At 38.7% G+C, this 21,278-nt stretch overlaps 1 protein-coding gene across 6 annotated transcripts; it reads right to left on the reverse strand.

The window, feature by feature from the left end:
- Positions 1 to 832: 832 nt before the first annotated feature.
- LOC131791432 (steroid 17-alpha-hydroxylase/17,20 lyase) lies at positions 833 to 20,128 on the reverse strand. 6 transcript variants are annotated; one of them, XM_066172158.1, is made up of 2 exons: positions 19,985 to 20,128; positions 833 to 3,078 (listed from the first exon to the last, which is right to left on the reverse strand). In XM_066172158.1, exon 2 carries the CDS (start codon positions 3,065 to 3,067, stop codon positions 1,535 to 1,537), a length of 1,533 nt encoding a protein of 510 aa, XP_066028255.1. In that variant the 5' UTR covers positions 3,068 to 3,078; positions 19,985 to 20,128; the 3' UTR covers positions 833 to 1,534. The 6 variants fall into 6 exon arrangements, with proteins under 6 accessions (XP_066028255.1, XP_058964761.2, XP_058964760.2 ...); XM_059108778.2 differs by lacking the exon at positions 19,985 to 20,128 and adding an exon at positions 17,034 to 17,106; XM_059108777.2 differs by lacking the exon at positions 19,985 to 20,128 and adding an exon at positions 14,014 to 14,149.
- Positions 20,129 to 21,278: the final 1,150 nt, after the last annotated feature.

Raw genomic sequence — 21,278 nt, forward strand, 5'->3', positions numbered from 1 at the left:
GAGCGAGTGAAGGCCGATGTCAAACAAAATGGCCGTAAAAGCACTAATTTGATAAAAAAAAAAACTTTTTCACGAAGCTAAATTCTAAACTTTTCCCCGTACCGAAAAAAAAAAAAAAAACACGAATTAAAATTCGGAGTCCAAGAGCACTTGAAATTTTCGTATAAATTTACATTTCTCATAATTCAGCTTTTCTCTGATTTGGTTTATATTTTTTGAAGTATGAACAAGCAAATTAAAGTGGCCATCTTTTGTATGTGATTCAGGAAAAATAGAGGAAATCAAAATCCCTAAACTTTATACAACTTGTCATTATTTGTATCGGGGAGGGGGGGAAGGATTTTGTTTGTGTCACGATAAATATTTAACCAATCCCCCGATTAGGCTCCCCCCCCCAAATTGGTCTCCTGATCTCGCACCAGATCCTACCGTTTTGAATGTAACTTATTATGTAGGATCTAACAACCGCTTAGCTGTGAAAGTCTGGGTACGAGACTAATTATACTAATTAGACTTTATACTCTTTTGGCGGCGACTGGTCCCCTCTCCGTTCTCCCTGTTGACAAATTGATTTCCCCCCCCCCTCCATCCTTCACCCCCCCGCCAGAATTTGCAGTTGTTCAGATTAGAAGAAACGAACCAAAAAACCAGGTTTTTTCTACATCTGTAAGTATTTATTGAATACAGACTGAGCTAAATTGCTTACTTTTAAGAAGACATTTATTAAACATACAAAATAAAATGACTAATTGTATATATTTGTCACTGCCATTAGGTGTTTGGTACGTAAATATACAAAAAAGTACATATGTGTTAAGTAACTTTGTTAGGAACCTTTGAAAAATGTATTTAATATTCTTGGAGTACGTAATACAGCTAGTTAACACTTCTACGATCTGGGTAACACCGCTTAATGCCGATATAATATAGTGAGTATACAATGCGCACTTGACTAAATGAACACTGGGGGAGTTGGTCAAATTTTACAGTACAGTAAGGAGATGGATTGAGTTTCTATGAATTGGCGTATTTCTGGAAATTGCTGTTACCGAGATTTTTTTTTTTCACTTTTCCACTTTTTCTTTCATAAATTTCAAGTTTTAGTAAGAGTCACAAGAACCCCAGTATCTCTAAAATCAATAAATGTTTTTTTAAGCTGAATCAAGGCGAGTCATTGATAAAAAAATTTACAGAATACAGAAAAGCAAACGCAACTCTAAAATTCAGATCATTCACTAAATGTGAAGTACTACTTTGCCTCATAGAGGGCTGAATACATTCGTGTTGAAAAATTCTACTTTTGCTCATTAAAAGATTTTCTTTTTCCATCCGACGCAGGAAGGAATCATAAATATTTCAGGTAGTGTGTTTCAAGAAAAGAAGTTTCCGTTCAAATTAATCATAGTTGGTTTCATTTGACAGAGTACTTTTAAAAATTGTTCTTATTTTTATAATCTTATCCGTAATCAAAGCAATTGAAAAGAGTTTTTTGAACAGGGAAAATTAAATTCTAATTGAGTTCATTCTGCGATGTTTACAGTCTATCCTTGGCACATATTTCAAAGGGGCCGGGCATTAAGACCACGCCAACCTCGCCGCTCAGATCTGGAAGAGGTCTACCAGCTGGATTTTCGAATTTAAATTGATGCAGGAGCCTGGACGCCACTAAGAACATTTCGGTTTTCGCCAGTGATTCACCCAGGCAACCGCGTCTTCCGGCGCTAAATGGTAAGTAGCTGCGTACTCCAGCGGCGGAGAATTTTCGTTCTGAGCCAAGAAGCTTTCCGTCTTTGTCCAAGAACCTAGACGGGTCGAACACTTCGGGATTCTGCCATTCATTTTTGTCGTGGTGCATAGCCCATATGTTTGATATAAGCATTGTGTCTTTTGGTACATCGTAGCCACCCAGTGTCGTATCACACGTCGCCTTGTGAGGTAGTGACAGTGGAACTATAGCTCTGATGCGGAGAACCTCTGCAATGGTGGATTCCAAATATGGAAGATTCCCACGGTCGTTCAAACACGGCATGCGGCCACTGCCGATGACGTCATCTAACTCCGCATGCACGCGGGCTTGGATTTCTGGGTAGGTAACCAAGAAAGCGAGCAGCCATCGTAGTGTTGTAGCCGATGTCTCCAGACCGGCATTGAAGACATCGTTCATTGTCATAACGAGATGATCTTCAGTCAGCAATTGTGCGACTTTTCCGTCTTCTTCTTGCGCCTCGTGGTAGGCCTTCAGTAGAGCATCAGTCAAATCTTCGATTTCAAAGTTGTTGTTTGCGCTGTCCTCTTCAAACCTCTTTTTGTGTTCTTGATATTTTGCTCCGAGGATGTCATCTCTGATTTGGCGCGACTCGCGCAGGGTTTTCATGTCTTGCAGAGGGAAAAATCTTAGCCACGGAAGCAGGTCTAAGATATTATAACTACCAAATAGTCTGATAAAGTCATCATTGTACTGAATTATCCGCAGGAATTCTTCGTCTTCAATATCGTAGCTTTCGCCGTAGACAACAGCACATATCACGTTGAGAATGGTCAGCTGAATTTCTTTTTTTGGATCAAATGGTTTCCCCTGTTGGGAAGTGATGCGTTTGGCCATGTGATCAACCTCACTGCTTATAAGACACTCGAGATGCTTCAAGCCACTTCCGTACATGCGCAGTGCTGAGTGAGCAATCTTTCGCAGAAGGATCATTGATTGCGTGAAGTCGGCGCAGATGATATTTCTGCCTCCTCGGGACAAGTAGTCTCCAACAAAGGTCACGGGTCGCCCTGAAAATTCATCTCTCCTAGCGAGCAGCGCCTCACGGGCCAGTTCTATTGAGTTGATAACGACACACCGCTGACCGCCGGGCAGGTAGAGCGTATAGATCTTACCATACTCCTCAGCTAGCTCAGTCATGGCCAAGTGACCTGGTTTTCCTGCTAAACGGGGCATGTTGCCAATCAGGGGATACGGCCTGGGGCCAGGAGCCAGATTCTTGGATTTCTGCGCATGGGCGCGGTGGACAAAGAAAGCGATCGTTGTCACACAAACGAAAACAAATGCGATTTCTAGAATCATCTTTCAGATTTCTGCAACAGAAGATTACAAATCGATTATTGTCAATCACACTTGTTACTTCTTAAAAATTACTAGGTAGCTTTTAACCTGTCCAGAAAATATTTAACAAAACTTATGATATCCGCTGGAAGCAAATTGATCAGAGTTATAGGCTTCTTCGGCAGATTTTCATTCATTAAACCGCTGGAAATTGGAAAGCTCAAAAAGGCGGGAATATTAAGAGCGAAAGAGAGTCGGTATTTGGCGGCCGTATTTCTATGCAACCCCAGTCCCTCGCGCTTCACTCTCTATTTCCTGCGCATTTTTGTTGTGAAACTAAAATTATCCTTCGTTGCTCCAATGAACTGTGTAATTGTATGCATTCAATACTCGTCGCGATAATCTGTTATGATCTAACGAGAGCTTAAAATGTTTACAGCTATTAAGGTCAGAGGTGTACCATTATGAGCTAAATATGAATTCCAAACTCGAATAATGTGAATTTTTTTCCGTATTGGCACGCGACCTCCGTAGAAGAGTGTTATTATCGAGTTATATTTAGTAACCTCGATTAGTTATCGAAACGGCGCCTCATCCAGTCGACCTTCGAGATACTGTTTCAGAAACTGTTTATCTTTCAACATGGAAGATATCTGCTAAATATATTGACAGTGAAAACACCGTATTTGATATAACATGAATTCCTAACCTTTTTGGAGTTTATTTATAAGCCAATGCAATTCGCGGTTAGATTACATTTTAAGGCCACTTAACCGATTATAGAACGGCAAGAAAAATTGCAACTGTCTGGAGGATGCACTAAGTATTTCTCGAGTACCACGACATTTTAATTGCCTCGTTACATTGATCTTTGGAAAATGGCAAAACAAACAAAACATCCTGGCCTTTACAAACTGGGTCATCATGAAAATCATGTCGAAACAATTGCATCCATATTCCCGAAACAATACCAACGGACGATTTTGACGGCACACAATCCACTTAAGTTGCTATTGTTTCTTTTCTTGTCTTTCTTGGTCTTCGGACCCACTTCATTCGATTTTTATCTTTTAACAGATCATTTTAAGGGGCTATTTATAAAGGTAAAAGCGCGTTCAAAACAAAAACACGCTGAAGAGTTCGCCGGTCATTCTGTCACGCACTGATCACGTTCTACCTGCACCACGTGGCCTCTTACCAGCCAATGGCAGACAGTATGGTGTCTATGGACGTATGGCACGATAACGGAGGAATCCGTTCGCTGATTTTTATTCCCGACCCCTGATCTGTGTCGATAATAAAATCACGTGCATAGCCACGCGCTCTCGGATCAAACTACAGAGTTCACATCATCACGCCGGTATTACGTAACGTATTTCAGCTGTTACTTAACGGTACTAATCGGGTTTAGTTTGACCAGACCTAAAATTGTTCGTTTCGGTAAATCACGTTTTCCACAGCGTTGTGCTAAACTACACAAACAATTTCATTGGTGGTTAGACGATCGACATCGATGGATTATGTTCAGTAGTTTCAAGATGCTTGATGAAAAAGGAAAAAAAAAATTATGAAATTTAGTTTGTTTTCAAGTACAGTCTCAATCTATCACTTTGAGCCAAACACATCAATTCAAATTAAAAAAAAAAAAAAAGGAAAAGAATATTGGAGAAGAATTAAGGCGAATAAACAACTAAAATTAAGCCAGGACACTAAATAAACTCTGCGCGGACTGACGACTACTTTAAGATGCCTTTGCTTTCATCTAGCAGTATGATGATAAGATTTGGACGATATAGTTTGAATCTTTCTATTTCGGAAAAGATTTCGCCGCCAAAACCTGTGTTAGAATATCGACGGAGCAACATACAGCAAGATCTTAGAGATATTACAAAGCTGAAATTTCAAGCTATATTACGAGCGCTAAAAAGTTTTTCAACTTGCTTAGGGTTTTCCGAAAATCGCATGACATTTTAAAACTCCTATTAAATGCAATTTTCTAGTTACTCTTTCTTTTACGTCAAATTGTGTACAATAGCTGTACTTCCCTGTTTGAGAAAGCTAAGAACGAAGCGAAGATATTGAATCTACGCAATTAACTATATTTTAAACATAACATGCTTGGGAAAAGCGCAAAATTAAAGAAATGAACGCAAAATTGAACAAAATGAACGCAATGCTGTCTATATTTCTTAATCTACTATTCGCAATTTGGAAGCTAGGTTTTTTAAGTATGTAAATAGGGAAATGTAATCATTACATTGTGTAAACACATTGATCTAGAATTTTCGAACGGTTCTTAGCCCTGGGAGCCGACAAAATACACGGAACGTTAAGGACATGCACATGGAATTTGTAACGAATGGCTCAGATTTTTGAAAAAATAATTACAGTATTTGAAAATAAAATGCTAAGTTTAGTTCAATTGATCCGCTACCCAAGGTAAGAGGGGCGTTTACAAAGCGAAACTGAACTATATAGGTACTACAACATAAAAAAAAACCCGCCGAAGTAAAGTTATGTTTGATTGCTCTTTTCACACGTTGGAAGTTACTTCTAATCCTTTCAAAAAGAATCAAAATTATTTTAAATAAAAGATGTAAATCCGCAAAATTCTTTGGCATACGAAGTTAAGTTTGATCAGGCGATAACTAAATTACCTGAACTCAGCCGGGTTAGGTCACAGAATTCGTCAGGACTTTTTATACGGTCACGCTAAAAATTTGCGATAAGGTTGTCCAGTAAAGGATGATGTTTGCATAAAATTTTAGCGAGCATACCTTAGTTGTTTATAGAAATCGTTGTGGCTTTTCTTCTCGTTTGCTGGATGGAATCGTTACTCACTGTTCGTTCTCGTAGTGAGTGTCTGACCACAGAACAGACAAGAAAGTATCCCCTTATATAGACGCTGTCTACGTGACAACGTATACGTTCCTAGAATGTTTACACGCGTATAATTATGACTGTCTCGGCTGAGGATAAAATTAGAAACTCCGATCTCCGCGTAGCGTGAAATCTCATTTTATCAAAAGAATGGCGACGTTTGATTAATTATGTCATTTAAATTTTAAACGCCCACCTGCAGGCGGATTCGAGAGTCTCTGGCAAAATCACGCTGCTGTAGCAATGCTGTAACAAAATGCGTTTCAACTCGCAAAGTAAGCAGATTGCAAAATGAAAGCATTTTTGAAAGCTCCACGTGTTGAAATCACTTGAAATCTAATCATAACATACACGGTGATGTTTGGCAACGAGTCACGTTTTTTGTTCCACTTGAAAAATCAACGAAGGTACATCAGCATATTCTCTAGACAGCCCTGATTTATTTTAGTTTTTGTCTAAATATGTTTGTTTGATACCATGGCAATAAGTCGAGCTCTCGAAAAGCTAATATTTGCTCATATTCCCTGTATTACGTGTTAACTTGGAGAGGAGGTTTCAAAGCCGTTGCATTAAGTTGCAAAGTGAATATTTCGATGCACGAACGCGTTCTTGCGCACGAGACATTTTGTCATAGGTGGCTGGGCCGGTTGCGGTTTATAAGAGACGTTTAATTTGTTTTGAAGTTTAGAATACACACCCATCAATCACTGTTTTTCTTGGATATCTGTGAACACATATTTAGTGTCTAGAATAGAAGCGAGACTGGCAAAACGCATGAGCGCAACATCCCGGGACCAAGATAGATAACCCTGCGCGATCCGTAAGGAGAGCGAAGGTCAAGTCACGCGAAGCTTGTTGTTTTCCTTCTTTTCCGCAATCCACGTGTTGGGAGGTCGGGATCACGTTTGATTCTCCCATTGCTCTACATGCATGACTGTGTAGTAGAACGTAAACAAATTACAAGCGTTGCTCAGCTCACGTAGATCAAAGAAAAGCTGTTTGCTGAGCGTTGACAAAGAAACCTCGCGTGTCTTTGTCCTAAAGGGGCATCTGTAAGCCATGCTGAGACTTTAAGCACAGCTGTCTTTATTACTGAGGCATTGGAATTTCGCTTGAAAATAGCACATTTCTTTCTTTTATATGTTATCTTTAAGTGTGAAATAACACAATCCATACCGCCTTTCCACGAGCTACATACTTTTAGACCACGATAAGTTTTAAATATTTGCATACATAGCTTTCACACGTTCACATAACGTGCTTCATAATACGGTAAGCAAAATGTAAGAAAAAGCGATTAAATTATACTTAGCGCAAGTCGAACAAAACCTTATGACCTTTGTAGTGCATAGAACTATCCACTAACTAAATGCTGGCGTTAAAAATAGCGTGGATTTCTAGCCATTAGACATGCAATCTCAAGGTGATTACAATGGAGAGACTACTTGACTAGAATATCTTTGATGGACTGATATTGTTACTAGTTAATCAGTCTGGGTAGAACCAAAGCACGTACAGTTTATTCGAGTCATTATCTGTCCAGGGTAAGCCAAAATTATGAGGTAAACCCCATGTCCGTAACAAGGAAAACACGTCCCACAAAGCGGTTACATGAGGACGCCTAACTTTTCCTTGTTTTACGGGCATCCAAGCCTACGCACTGAATCTTAAATTACCAGCAGAGTGGTTTTCATGGAAACTTAGCCGATCCTAGAAATAACAAACTTCATGAGCTCTTAAAGTAGAGTGTTATACAATGTCTTCGTTCTAAAGTGTTTTCAATTTAAGAGCAAAACTACTTAGTTATGCCAGTGGAATACAACCACCTTTTCCAAGTTTAGATATTGTGCGCTTAAAATGACGGCAAAGTCAGGTGTTGGGTGAAAATTCCCGGAAAAATGGCATTTGAGAAAGGGGAGAGGGTTTTTTTGTTTATGCTTAGTACCTACTTTAGTTTGTCAAGTCGTAACAAACAGTTTTGATGAGTTCAAAGTTGAACGCGTGCTAAAATGTCCGAATTGCGCCAAAACATACAAACGTTGGCAACAGTGTTTTCTCTCTCGTCCGTTGTTTTCTCTTAATTAATCAACTTTTAAACCATAATAAAACCCAGTTTATAGCGTAACAAGGACTTTGAGAGAACCATTGAAATACAGCCAAACTTGAGGTTTTTCGCTTCACATGTCTAACAAGTGAAAGGCGTCAAGAGTAACCATTACGTGGCGAAACCCTGACAAGGAAGTGATAGAAGAGACAAAAAGCTACGCGAAGAAGGTATTAGTTCTTTTGACGTAGAGGCGTTATTTTTAGATGGGAAAGAGTTGAAAACGTGAGAAGGAATCATGGATCTGAACCTATTTACCCTCAGTGGAGCACTATCACGTTTTAGTCACTTTACATGTACGTGTTTCAACAAAGTAAAAAACTAAATGACCTTGTTTCCAACCTGGCAAAAGCAACATACAAATTGGATCATTTGAAATAGTACTTAAGACAAACTAACACAACAGGTCCAAAACTGAGAAAGGGTCAGAAAAACAACGAGATCGTTTTTCACTGTATAAATTTTTGTTTGTCAAGATTATTTTTCGTGAAAATTTTTGACATATTTCCGCGTTCGTTTCTAACCCAAGGTTAAGATTTTTCGGCTCAGCTGGGATGATTTTAGAGTACTAATAAACACGTCACGTTTAAAAATCAAACAATTCGTAAAAAAGTCACGAAGTTGCCGAACTAACCTAGTTTTATCCCTTGGGAATGATAACTCAAATGAACTTTTCCGTGGTAACTTTCAATAAACGCAAACCTTAGAGAAGAAATTAATATTTCCACAGTTCGTGTCCTCTTTATCAACGATCAGTTGTCATGTACCTAACCTGATCATTTAGATAATTAACTAAACTCATTTGTTACTGAAGCATCAAAAGGTCTCTTTCGTTTATTCTCTTTCAAAAAGTTTTATAAAAAACCAAACATTTGGGCCTGAAACAATATTTCTGAAATTAGGTCTATCAGAAAGTTGTGACCTTTCCATGTTACGTGCGTGCTTCACATAGGTACGTAATGCATGCAAATGTATATTTGGAAATTTTAGACAGTCTGTGAAGCACGGTTCTTCACTAAAAGAAAGCACTCTTAAAAACTACCCTCGGAAAATGAAATGAAAAAGTCTTGATACGTGGCAATTTATGATTTTTAAAATGATTGCCCAGTTTAATATTGAAATCGACAAAAGCGAACTTAGTTGTCTGGAGAATTTCTGTCTATCTTAGAAATAGATGATAGTTTGAGTTATTTATCATATCGTTTCCCTTTAATCTTATTTTCATGCACGAATTTTAGACGTTTTTCATTTTATGTCCAGATTTTTAAGCTTAGAGACTGTTTACTTGAGAAATAAGTGAAAAGCAAATATTATTTAGCTTAGGGTTAATGTCTGAGCATGGGTTATGTAATCTAATTCCTAGAATCTTAGAGAATTTGATACTGCCTCCGAATACTGTTAGAAGTCTTTTTCCAGAGCATTTCATTGTAGACCTAACCGGCGACTATTGGCGATAAATACGTTCGCTTTTACAACCTAAAAGCATCAAAGGCTAGTTTATGAAGCGTTACAGGCCCGATTTTTAAAAACAAACTGATGAAAAATGCATTGATCGCATTGTCAGTGTTAACAAATGTTACCTTTGACACTGGATTGCCGCAAAAGACGCACCGCCAAGAATGTATGTAAGAATGTGTGAAAGCATAATCAGTCAATCGTTAAGTATGCAAGAAGTAAGCTCTTTTCTCAGGAGAGAGCAGAAGATATATTTCGAATAATAACCACATTTAGGATTCGGGCCAAATTTTACTTCCTAGTCTAACACTATTAGTGTAAGGCGCTGATCATAACTGACTGACTCCCAATGATTCCCCCAATATATCATATTCCTCACTGAGACGAAAAAAAGTAAAACTCTGAAACAAGAATCAAACGCTATACACTTGTCTTTGATTACTATTGGCATAAAAATCTCACGATATTTTCGCCTCTTTGGAAAACTTTAAACTTACCAAACTCATATAACTATATTTCAAGGCTCTTAAAACCCTTGATTTTTTTCTCAGTGAATAAGTGCTGGGGCATTAAATCGTTATATTCGCCTCCGAAATGAAGTTCTGTCCTTACGGGTGCACCTCGGAAAAACCTTTTAGCGAGTTCTGGGCATGACTCGACAAAACGTGTTTTCCTCTCTATAATTTTCATTATGTTATATTTAGCCTTTCGTCATATACATGATATTGATCTGTGACATTTTAAATTTTTTGGGGCGTGCGCAAAGTCCAAGAAGAACAATTTTTACCATCGTCAGTCTGGTCACGTAATTCGTTTGGCTATAACACCGTGAACAAATTTTGAAAAATCAATTGCTTCAACTTTTTGAAAATTATTTTTGCAATTCGCCTGAAATCTTCTCCAACCAAATTCCTTGTAAGCAAATTCTTGCTTCTTTCCTTTCCTCTTATTCTATTCTCAGAAGTTAAAAACAATTTACCTGGCAGCGATTCAAAGTAAACTCTTCAGTGCTCTGACATGGTATATCAAATTTGGTATATTCAGATATTTTGCTGCTCCGAACGCCATTAGGCGGAAAAGTGTCTAAATCAAACCGCAAATAAATATCTACAAGCACGAAAATTAGATATATTAAAGAAGAGACGCCCATGTCAACGCAAATTATAACGTTTGTACGCCAAAGATAGTGGCAGAGTTTTTAGGAAGCACAATAATAGATTGTTAATACGTTATTTGCGGTCAGGCGTGCGTCAATGACATCAGCAGTCAGTAAGCATGAGTAACCATGTTTTACGCAGGTGGGCCTTAAGTATTCCATAATACCCAAATGATATGGATTCAAATCAGAGCGGCGTTCTGCAAAGCATCGCACTGATGTTATTATAAACCATCTAACAAAGCTCGCTTGCACGTGTGAATGGGGCAGACCGAAGAAGGCAGTCAAAATGTATCTCCAATTAATGGTGGTTTGTTTTGTATATTTTAAACATCTAGTCTAAGTTTTTGAGGTTTGTTACTTGCAGTCTCCGGTAGTCGTATAAATTCGTTTTTCCGTCTCTTTCGAGTTGAATTGAAAGTATTTAGTCCAACTTTTGCATTGTACAAGAACTCACTCGGTATACCGTGAAGTAGCTAGCATTGTGTCACCAGAATTTTTGGTCAGTAGTTTCCCGCCACGAATGTTCTGCTCAGCTGGCAACCCATGGCGAAATTAGCGAGAAGTATTTTAGGAGCAATTTTTAGCTGAGTGTAGAAAGAAATCCGAGATAGCTTCGTTTAGCTTTACTTCGTGTCACCATCGGTCCAAAAAAATCGAGTCTATTTCTCAACCAATCAGGTGCAAAACTAAAGCCAATGGCGACTTAGTCACCCGCGTGTTCCCGCGCTTCAGGAAATTCTCTTGTTTTACGTTCTTCTTTAATTTCACAATGGCTTCTTGAAATATTTCCTTTATAAGGATTGACTATTGGGATTTGTTTATCTTTTGGTTAAGATTTTACCACGGTCAATTATTATAAAGCTTTTTAATTAAACCATGGGTTTCCCACTGCTAGCTAGTGAAAGCTCTGTAATTAAACCATGGGTTTCCCACAGCTACAACGTGAGAAAAAAGACCATAAAATCATAGTTTGATGAAATACGAAAAATCCAAACTGGTGAAACTAAATCATGAAGAAACGAGGATGCTCAAAGGTATAGGATATTGACACAGATGATGAATCACAAAACTTGCAAATTGGTGCCTAAATTTACGTCAAGATGCACGAAATTTCGACCCAATTTCTTGAGGCCAGAAATGAGCTTAGGACGCAGTCAAGTGTATACTATCGTTTCTTATGATACCTGAAGATTTTTCCGCGCTTTCAAGCAAAATAAATGGGACGGTATTTTCCAGCCACGCGGTAAATCGCGAACTCATACACGGTGTTTTTCCTTTAATAATCTTTCACTTCAATTCACTGAGAGTCTACGAGTTTTGTCGCCGACATCGAAAAATCCTTGTATTTTGTTTCTGAAGCTTAAGAAATTAATTCCTGGTAGAATGAGTTTTTCAGGAACCCTTCAACACTGGGAGTTTTCTTAGTATAATTGTAGAAAATCCGCTTAGTTTTTCTTCGCACTTCCGTGCGAATTTTGCAATGAAATCTTCGCGCAAGAACGATTCGAACTGCTTCTCGCCAGCTAATTATTATAAAGAGCTTAAATATTTTAAGTTCTTCACTTTTTGGTTCATCATTGCCTTTTATGGTTCTCTTTTTTTCACTTGTATTGCTGAACCAATGTTTGTAACCTCCTTAAATTTACTGTAACTTTGCACAGCACGGAACAGTTCGATTGAAAATTAAAGATCGTATCTCACAAAGCTTATTTAAGCTGATTACCATAAGATGAATGCACCTACAGCTAGAAAGCTTTGCTGCATTATCGTGGCTCAGGCTAAATTCCTCTTAAACAGATGCCTTAACCCCTTTGACGCATACTGTTAGCAAAGATCACTAGGCAAAAATTAATTAATCACTAAGATTGATTCAGACTTACCTGAACTGAGTGCGCTTGATACGAAAACGTTGCAACTCTGACTGTTTTGATCAGAGATGCTCATATTTATACACTCATAATGGAGATACTTATCAAAAGGCCCACTTAAAATGTAACCTTTTTAGTTTATTAGATAACGTCAGGCTTCCCAAAGGACAATAAGAAGCTATGAGGCGATTTACGTTCGCTGAGGTTTTACCGCGATTGTTCACAAACCTCTCAATACATTTGCGGACAGGACCACCGCTATGAAGTAATTAAATGAATTGTGTTTGAATCATTATTGCATGACTACATAGCTGAGCTTGGCTTGTAATCAAAAAATGACGCAAGAGCTTTTAATTTGCCGATCACTCAGCTTCACTTGAAAACTGTGCGCCAGCTTGGCTCAATTGAAAGTTCCGGCAATAAATCAAACCGTTCCAAAACAGTTACAAATGATTGTGTTTAGACACGCGACTTGCGGCTTTTTACCATTTTAAGCGAGCGAACATGAAATTAGACACAAATGGAAATTGGGCATAATTTGCGGTTTCCTTTTCTTCCATCGTATGGAGAGGGAAGTTCTTGGCGGGTGCACCTCAACTCTAAAACTTAAATCGGAACTCACGAACACGACATATTTTTGAGCAAACGAGATCATAAATCAAGACAGAATCTTCTTTCCAGTTTCCGTTAGTGAGATGATAACGTGAGAATTCCAATTTCAAGCCCCTCTTTCTGTTATTATTTTGATGTAGAACAAAGCAGTATGTATGGAAGACAAATTAAAATCACAACAGTTTAGATGTATTTTTCTTTTCGAGGCTTGGCTTTTAAGACTTGGAAAGGGACAATTGCAACCCTTGAAAAACCAAGATTGCTTGAGGTAGAGACGAATTTTAATCTGGACAAAGTTAAAAGTTGATACAGAATTTTTTAAGATAAATGACTTAATCTCAGTGTATTGTAACAATTTTAAGATGTGTGTTAGCTGCACTTATTCAATGAAGATGATTAATAGAAAAGAAAGGAAGAAGGTAAAAGCTAGAATTTTAGTTTATTTGAGATAGAGGAATCAAAGACGAGTAACACTACTAAAATTTGAGAGGCCCAAAATTTGGACTTTGTCACATTCTGTACGCACCACTGAACGCGCTCATGCTGTTGTAGATAACACTAGAAAATTACCTTGCGGTTTTTAATTTGTTTACCACGTTCACATTGGCAACATTTATTTTCGTTGAAAACTAAAGACTACATCTGAAGATACATATGTAGAAATTTAAAACTTGTGCAGCTGGGGAATTTAAAACACACTTGATGCAAGGTGAAAACTCTTTCACTGAAAACTGACTGGGTAGACATTTAACGAGTAGCCAGAATTTAATTGCATGTATGACGAAGCAGTATTTGTAAACGAGGCGGAAATAGCGGCAGGGGAGAATCAAACTCGATACAGATGTACGCAGAAGAACTCTGGATAGATTGAAGTGCGAAAGCTACTTACCGGAGGATAAGGAAGGGGAAGTGTTTTTTTCCGGTTTTCTTTGAGGTCTGGTGTCTTGTAATCTGTTCTCATAAGGAAATAATAACTTGAACATCTCAACTAAAAAGTCTAGCCTTTCTTTGTCCCACTGCTAAATGTTCTTATGGATGAGAGGAAATTGCGGTTTGGGTTTATTACGTTGTCAAATATTGTATTAAGACAAAGCGTCGGCCATCTTTTCAAACACAATTAAGTTGTGTTCTTTCAAACCTCAACATGAAATACCATCAGATTTGCCTGCAAGACGCATGGCAGTTATTCTGTAAGACACTTGATTTATCGAGCCACGAAAACATTTTTAGCGCCTCGATTATAAGATTATACTGTTTTTTTTAAGCTCCGTAGTGCACGTGGAGAGGCAAAGATGAATCGGATATTATACGGGGTGATAAATGACCCCGAAGAAAATTCTTGCACGTTTGGGTGGTCTTATAAGTGTGAGTATTAAGGTATTTTCCTTATCCTTTTACCCTTAGGACCGATTTATCTTTAAAACCCTATTTATCTTGTCGCCGGTGTCATGTTTTTATAGCGGGAAACTTCCACGTGCAAAGGATTGAATTTGTTCTCGCAAGGTCATACGACTATTTATTTACCCGGCATGTCAAAGATCGCTTTAGCACGTAAAATCGTTTCAAAGAGCGAAAACTGACTTCAAGAAACTACTTCTAATCCTCAGAGTGTTTTGGTAACCTGTTGCTAAGGCGTGGGTTGATTTCCAGAGAAGTATGATTCACGTCAATAAAAGCAAAAAGCGTAGGCCAATTTCATGGCCAATTTTCATGCCGAAAACAGAAGAACTCTTGTTCATAGTGGTATTTAGAGAGTTCGTGGAAATATTTCAAAACTGCACTCCAGTTATTTGAATTGGATCACTTTCAATCGGAAAACTAATATGCAGAGGTATTTTTGGAAACGTGTTGCCACTTTCTTTGCAATTTTGTACGTGACCCCTTAGGAAGTTGGTATCTCCAGCATGTAAACCGCATTTCTGTTATGTCTGGGTTTTTGCGGGACACTTAAATACTAACAGCTGGAGCGTGTAATTGTCTGCTAGACTCAAACGGACACGCTCCGCGTCTTTCATCAAAAGTGATCCGAACTAAGTGTTAAAATGGTTGCGTTTGTTTTGAAAATGGTTTAATCTCGCGGGTTACAAATCTGGCGCCCATTTTGAGCTGAGCCGTGAATATTTATTTTGGCATACTTCTTGGAATGATTTTGGCTTGCTGCTGTTCATACTTAGAACGTTTGTCGCGTAATTGTGACATGCGAACTCAAAAAATGAGAAGAAAAAAAAAAGAGTTAGCGATAACAAAAATAAACTCTCGCCAAGCCGCTAAGATCACGCTACTTCACGTGAGCTAATTAACGCATGAGTTCCTCAGTGCTTCGTTCTCACGGAAGTTGAGAATATTGCGAAAGATTTTGCAGGTGTTTTGCCAATTTCATGAAAGCTGTCTTTGTTATATGAACAAATCGGCGCGATCTAACACTTGACTGTAAATCTCGAAGTATTTTTATCACCGGCACGTGTGTTATGGATGATAGACCTTCAAGGTGAAAGCGCTTTTGTGTTCCTTCGTATCATCTCACATTGTTGCTTTTGAGAATGATCAGAATGGAAATTAAATCAGGTTTTTTTTTTGCACACCGCAAACACAAAAACGAGTTCATGTAACAGCCACAAATGGGCCTCCTAGTGATATCAAACATCAAAGAATTGCAACTGTACGTTGAAATTTCGCGGCAATTTACCACAATTTAAGGCAAAACATGAATTAGGGGTTTCCGCGCTTTTCTTTAACTTTCTGGGAAAAGAGGTCTCCCTAATTAGAACAGATTAAATCGAATCGACCCTCAAACCATCCAACTCCAGAATTTTTTTTAGTTCGAATAAGATTTGTTGTAGACCATGTTATGTTTGAGTTTGTGTAAGAAACACTCTTTACGTATAGAGCCTCAGTTTGGTTAATTTGCCAGAAACAGAGTCCGAGTTGCACCCGGAGGTTGGGTCCTAGCAGTACACCCCACTTGAGTCCCCCTTTCCCAGGGAGGTTTTAAAACCTTAGATGAATACGTTCAACTTAGTCATAGCTTTCGCTAAGCACCTCTGAAAATTTACCTTCAATATGCGACCGACATCGGTCTTAGGCGACCGACAAAAAGAATTGATAACATCCTTATCGTGTTGAAACACTATTGAGCGAAAACCTTCAATTTTTATTAAGCGAAATATGCAAGCATCATTGCTCATGGATTTCGCGCGAAAAGAAGTCATTGTAAAAATGCAAAACAGAGGAGCGAAGTTACGGTTTGAGTTAGGGATTCGTTTTTCTTCTATCGGTCGTCTTTGTTTACTGATCGGTTTATTTTAAATTCTTCAAATTGAAGAAACGTTATAAGCAACAAAACGCTGTGGTCTAAGATCGATTCTCCTAAACTGTTCACACACGCGCACTTTTATTAGTCAATTAGTTGCTTCGTGAGAATTTAAACTTGCACGAATTAATAGTTTCCGGCCAAGTTTTGTAAGTTCTTAAAACTGGTGTGCGCCAAGCGGTTTTACATTTGACAGAAGAAAGTCTCAAATACTTAATTCAGGAAATAAACTTCGCGCGAAATCTGGTGAAAAAAAAAAGCAAATATCTTGTTTGGGTGGCTTGCTCCAAGCAAGCTGGAAATTGTCTATCAAACGATTGCTATATTTGAATATAGAGGTAAGTTTCTAAAGTACATGTGATATATGCTGTATCATGACTAGTGGGGGGTATGAGTAGACAATTTGGTGTTATCACCTGAGTTGATGATACAAATTGGTCTCCGGAAAACAGTCTCTATAGCGAACGTTCGAGCGTTAGCCCCTCTTCAGAAAGAATTACCTCGGCGATTCTAATTTACTACTTGAGTAACTTTGAGCATGTTTTCATTACTGATTCCTCTTCGCTGTCAATCTATCCTCAATTCTATGAACTTCTTACCTCACTACCGCAATCTCAAATCGAGAGACTTCAAAGCCGACCAAGCTTTCGCCAACTTGACTGATCAAGGTCGTGAGTCAACTAAACGCGGCAACTTATGTGCCGGCTTTTATAGAGAAAATATAGCTATTTATAGACTTGTTTTTGAGCCGAATCGCACAGCCAAGTGCTTTATTGCCACCATTTTTTTAGACACTAGTTTTAAAGATACATGTTTGATAAAATACGACGGGGAAAATAGTACATAGCTAAGCTTCTTTCGATAAGTATAATTCTTTTCTCGATCTCTTGCGCGACATTTCAAATCACAAATTTAAAAACCTCTTGATCAAAAATCACTGAAGTACAGCGAATCCAATTTCCATAGTTTACTTCTCATACAAGTGCCACAAAAGCTGTTCCTAAAAATAATTCCAATAACACCCACCATCATGGAAAAAACAAAGAGTAAATAAGGCTATAAAGGATTAAAAGTTATAAAAAGATCGCGTAAAATTTGATTATTGCTATTAATCAGCGCTTAATTTAGCGAGAATGGTGAAGAGGGGTGCGTGTGCTCTAAGAGGGTTAAACCCGTTTTATCTGTTGTGTTTCCTTAAATAGACTCAATTTAATTAAATATTGGAATGATTCAATTGTTCACGCTTCCAGTTCTGACCAAGTTCAAAATTCTTGAAGGTCACCTTTCACGTTGAAAACTTCTCGAATGAAGTTTGTGATAGACTAATTTCCGGCAAATATAACGTGCATTTAAAAAAATTATTGCTGAGGGAAATTGGCGCTTAAGAGAGTAATATCGAATTTTGCTTTTGAATAACTTGCGAGAAATATAGCAAGCTGATACATGAAAGAGTTTCAAATGAGTGTTTCCAAACAAGGTTAGCATTTATATTTCTTTAAGAGAAACATGCATCAACACAATCGCACTGATGCCCCGTTTATCATAAACGCATAATAGAGCGAAAAAAAACACACAATATCAGGCAATCGATTTCCAGAGAGATCTCATAAACAAAAGTCGATTTATCCTGTGAAATGTAGCTTCCGAGCAGGCTGTCATTAGGGACCTTAAGCAGTCAAGAAGGCTAGACCGAGGAGACGTCGATTAAAAAAATGAATGTCTATCTTTAGATGGCTGGATGTGTTTATTGTGTCTTACGACGCCACACCTGAACTTCAGTATAACGTATTTAATTAAGCAGCTTTGAGTTACAAATGGAAATTAAATTAATTTGCAGTCACAGACGACGCATGTTTTGGTGATTTCACGTTGTTGTTTTGCAAAGGTACAAAGCTATAAAACGCACGTGCTGAGCTTTTGTTCTACCCATTAGATCTTTTAATTTGCCACGTCCTCGTTGCCGTCGTCGTCGTGGTTCGCTGAAGGGTCCTAAATGTTATTAGAGCTGCCGGACGCGCGTTTTAACGCCGCTGGAAGTCCGGGAGAGGTTTTGCCGGTGGTCAAACAGTACAAGACCTCATACTTTCGCGCGGGCGAGGAAATGCTCAGACCGAAGCGTTCATAATAAGAACCTACTCGTAGGCTTTGTGAAATGACTTCTTAACGGGAAATGGAACAAATAAGCGCGCGAAGACGAAAATAGGCCCGGGAAGTGAGGCGAGTAGAGAGGGATCTGGTGATTGAGAACGTGATATGGACAGGCCTACGCAACTCCTTACAAGCCATTCTAGTATCACCTGCTCAAACGAAGATTTTTGGAATAGTGCCAACATCATTGAACGGAAGCCTCTTCCTGCCCTGATCTGAAGTTTCTCTCCAGTATCTCTCTTGATGAAACAAAGTTTATAGGGCCTTGGTATCAAAAATTCTTCGCGTAAAGGATTCTAGCACCTTCATATCTAGCTGAGTATAGCCTGGGGGAAAATCGAGTTTGATCTTCTGTAGAACGCCAGCGAAAAAGAGGAAATTTCAATTTTAGCCACCGACTCGCCTACACATCCCTGAGGACCGCCACCAAACGGAAAGAAACTAAAGGTGACCGGGCAAATGAGGTTTCCCTCGTCGTCCAAGAACCGCGTCTGATCAAACGTGTCTTGGTCCTTCCAATGTTTCCGGTCATGAACATCACTGAGGTCGAAATCACTTAGGAATTTTCTGGGATGTCGTAGTCTCTAAGTGTTGTGTCGCTGATGAGGAAAAGTGACGAACACGCGTGAGCTATTGCGCATGATCTCCATCGTGGTGGCTTTCAGATATGGTAAACTTCTTTTGTCCTGCAAACAAGGCTGATGGTTAAGGCCTATGACGTCATCCAACTCCCTGTGTATTTCAGCTTGGACATCTAGGAAGGACGCTAAATAAAGAAGTGACCAGATCAAAACTCTGTGCTTGTATTTGTCCCAGCAAGTAAGAGATCTGACAACGTGTACATGGCGAATAGTTCCTTCTTCGCACGTCTGTCTGTGTTCGTGGATGCAAGGCTAGAGAAGCTTCTTTGTTAGATCGTAGCCGAACTTTTAAGGCGTTTGTGAATGTTCAGCGGAAGATATTTCATGAATGAAAATGTATCGAGCCAACTTGTACAAGATGAATAGCTAGTCTCCTCAACCGGCTTGTCGAATTTCCTCAAGAGCTCGTTCTCCTCAATGAAGTGTTTGTTAAAAAAACGAGAAGAAAATGTTCTTTACTCATAGAAGAATACTCTTCCTTGGATTAGTAGGGACACCTTATGACTCGCTTAAGAAACCGAACAGGTCATCGACTTCACGTTGGGATTTTTCTTCCAGATTTTTCAGGCCGCTTCCAATCATTCAAAGAGCTGAATGAGATATCTTGCGTAACAGCTTCCAGCAATGGCCCATAGAATCAAACATTTTGTGTTCCAGCTAGTGAAGATGTTTCCTTTGCGAACGAGGGCATCCCAAGATAACTCGATATCATCTAATAACAAAAAAATTTTTACCTAGGCATGAAATCATGTGAAACTCACCGCATTGTCTTGCCAGGCTCCTGATGATCACGGGGTTGAGCTCCTTCATCTCCAAGGTAAAGGTTCAGGAGGAAAGTGGTACTTTCGCTCAGACCAGCGGCGCATCACTGTAAGATACAGTAGACTTGAAATGATGAAGATAATCAGTGCTTTCCAAAGCATGGCAACAAGATTAATTCATGTAGCTGAAAGAGAAATAAAAATAAAGTGTCCGGTTAATTTTTTATGTTTATTTTTGTATGTTTGTCTTCTTTTTAGCTGTTATTCAGTGAAAAGAATTACTTTCCTTCAGTTCTCTAATATGAAATAATACTCCTTTACGAAGGCTATAATGTACTAACAGTTTGACTCATTTTAGTTAAGTTTCCGAGGAAGCCATTCTTTTTAAATGACAAGTTCTTGGAGTAATAAGGACAAGAGCTGCTTAAGAAATTTTGAGAGTTGTTGAGATCCCTTAGAGTCTGTGATCCCCTCTTCCGTAGTAACAAAGGCAACAATTCATATAACTGATGAGTTTCGGTGTTATAGTGGGTCAAGATCGTGAAAAACGCTTTTCTGCAGTATGAACGCAGCAATCAAACCTTGGGCATGCGAAAGGGGATCAATTTGGCCGCCCGCGCGTCCATTTCCCGCGCAAAATTTCAAAGACAAGCATATGAGAAAAACGGAAGACAAACAAAACGCTTATAAAAACCTGCTGATGGAAAATGAGTGGAGAAAAGGAAAACTCAAGAATTATCGAAGACAAAGCTTAGCATTCAAATACAAGTATCCTGTTGATTTACCAGTCTGTTTTGTAAGAGGGTGAAAGGGTTTTTTCTCGCGATGCGAGATTAGGTGTTTTTAATTTTGGTGACCGAAGAAAACACAAAACTAAAACCTCGTGAACTGAGAAAATTTTCTTTTTTCGTGGTACGAAAATCATAATTTTTTTAATCCGATTTTTCGTAATGCGTTACATCTACTTCTTGATGACCGCGATGGCTTGTGTGGTTCTTTGCACTCGAGCGAGAAACTTGGCTCTGACAGCCTGAAAGGACGCCACCCAGTCTATACAACGTTAGTACATGCGTGCTCGTTTGAATTCTGTTTATTACCTACTTTCCTGCGTGTACAAGGGTTTGAAGACATGATAACATTTTTGTAAGGCTCTTTGATTTTGATAATAATCCGGAAAAATTCAAAAGCATCAAACTGAAAGTAACGATCAACCAACATGCCACCGTTGATAGTGCTTTGCGCATTCGTCTCACGTACCATCTTAACGCGTTTCTTGGCAGCTTCGAATTGATCG

This window comes from Pocillopora verrucosa, chromosome 9 (assembly GCF_036669915.1).
Source record: "Pocillopora verrucosa isolate sample1 chromosome 9, ASM3666991v2, whole genome shotgun sequence".
Classification (NCBI taxonomy): domain Eukaryota; kingdom Metazoa; phylum Cnidaria; class Anthozoa; order Scleractinia; family Pocilloporidae; genus Pocillopora; species Pocillopora verrucosa.

Bases quoted from the DNA above. Each gene is read 5' to 3' on its own strand.
- LOC131791432 (XM_066172158.1), bottom strand. From the start codon at position 3,067: ATGATTCTAGAAATCGCATTTGTTTTCGTTTGTGTGACAACGATCGCT.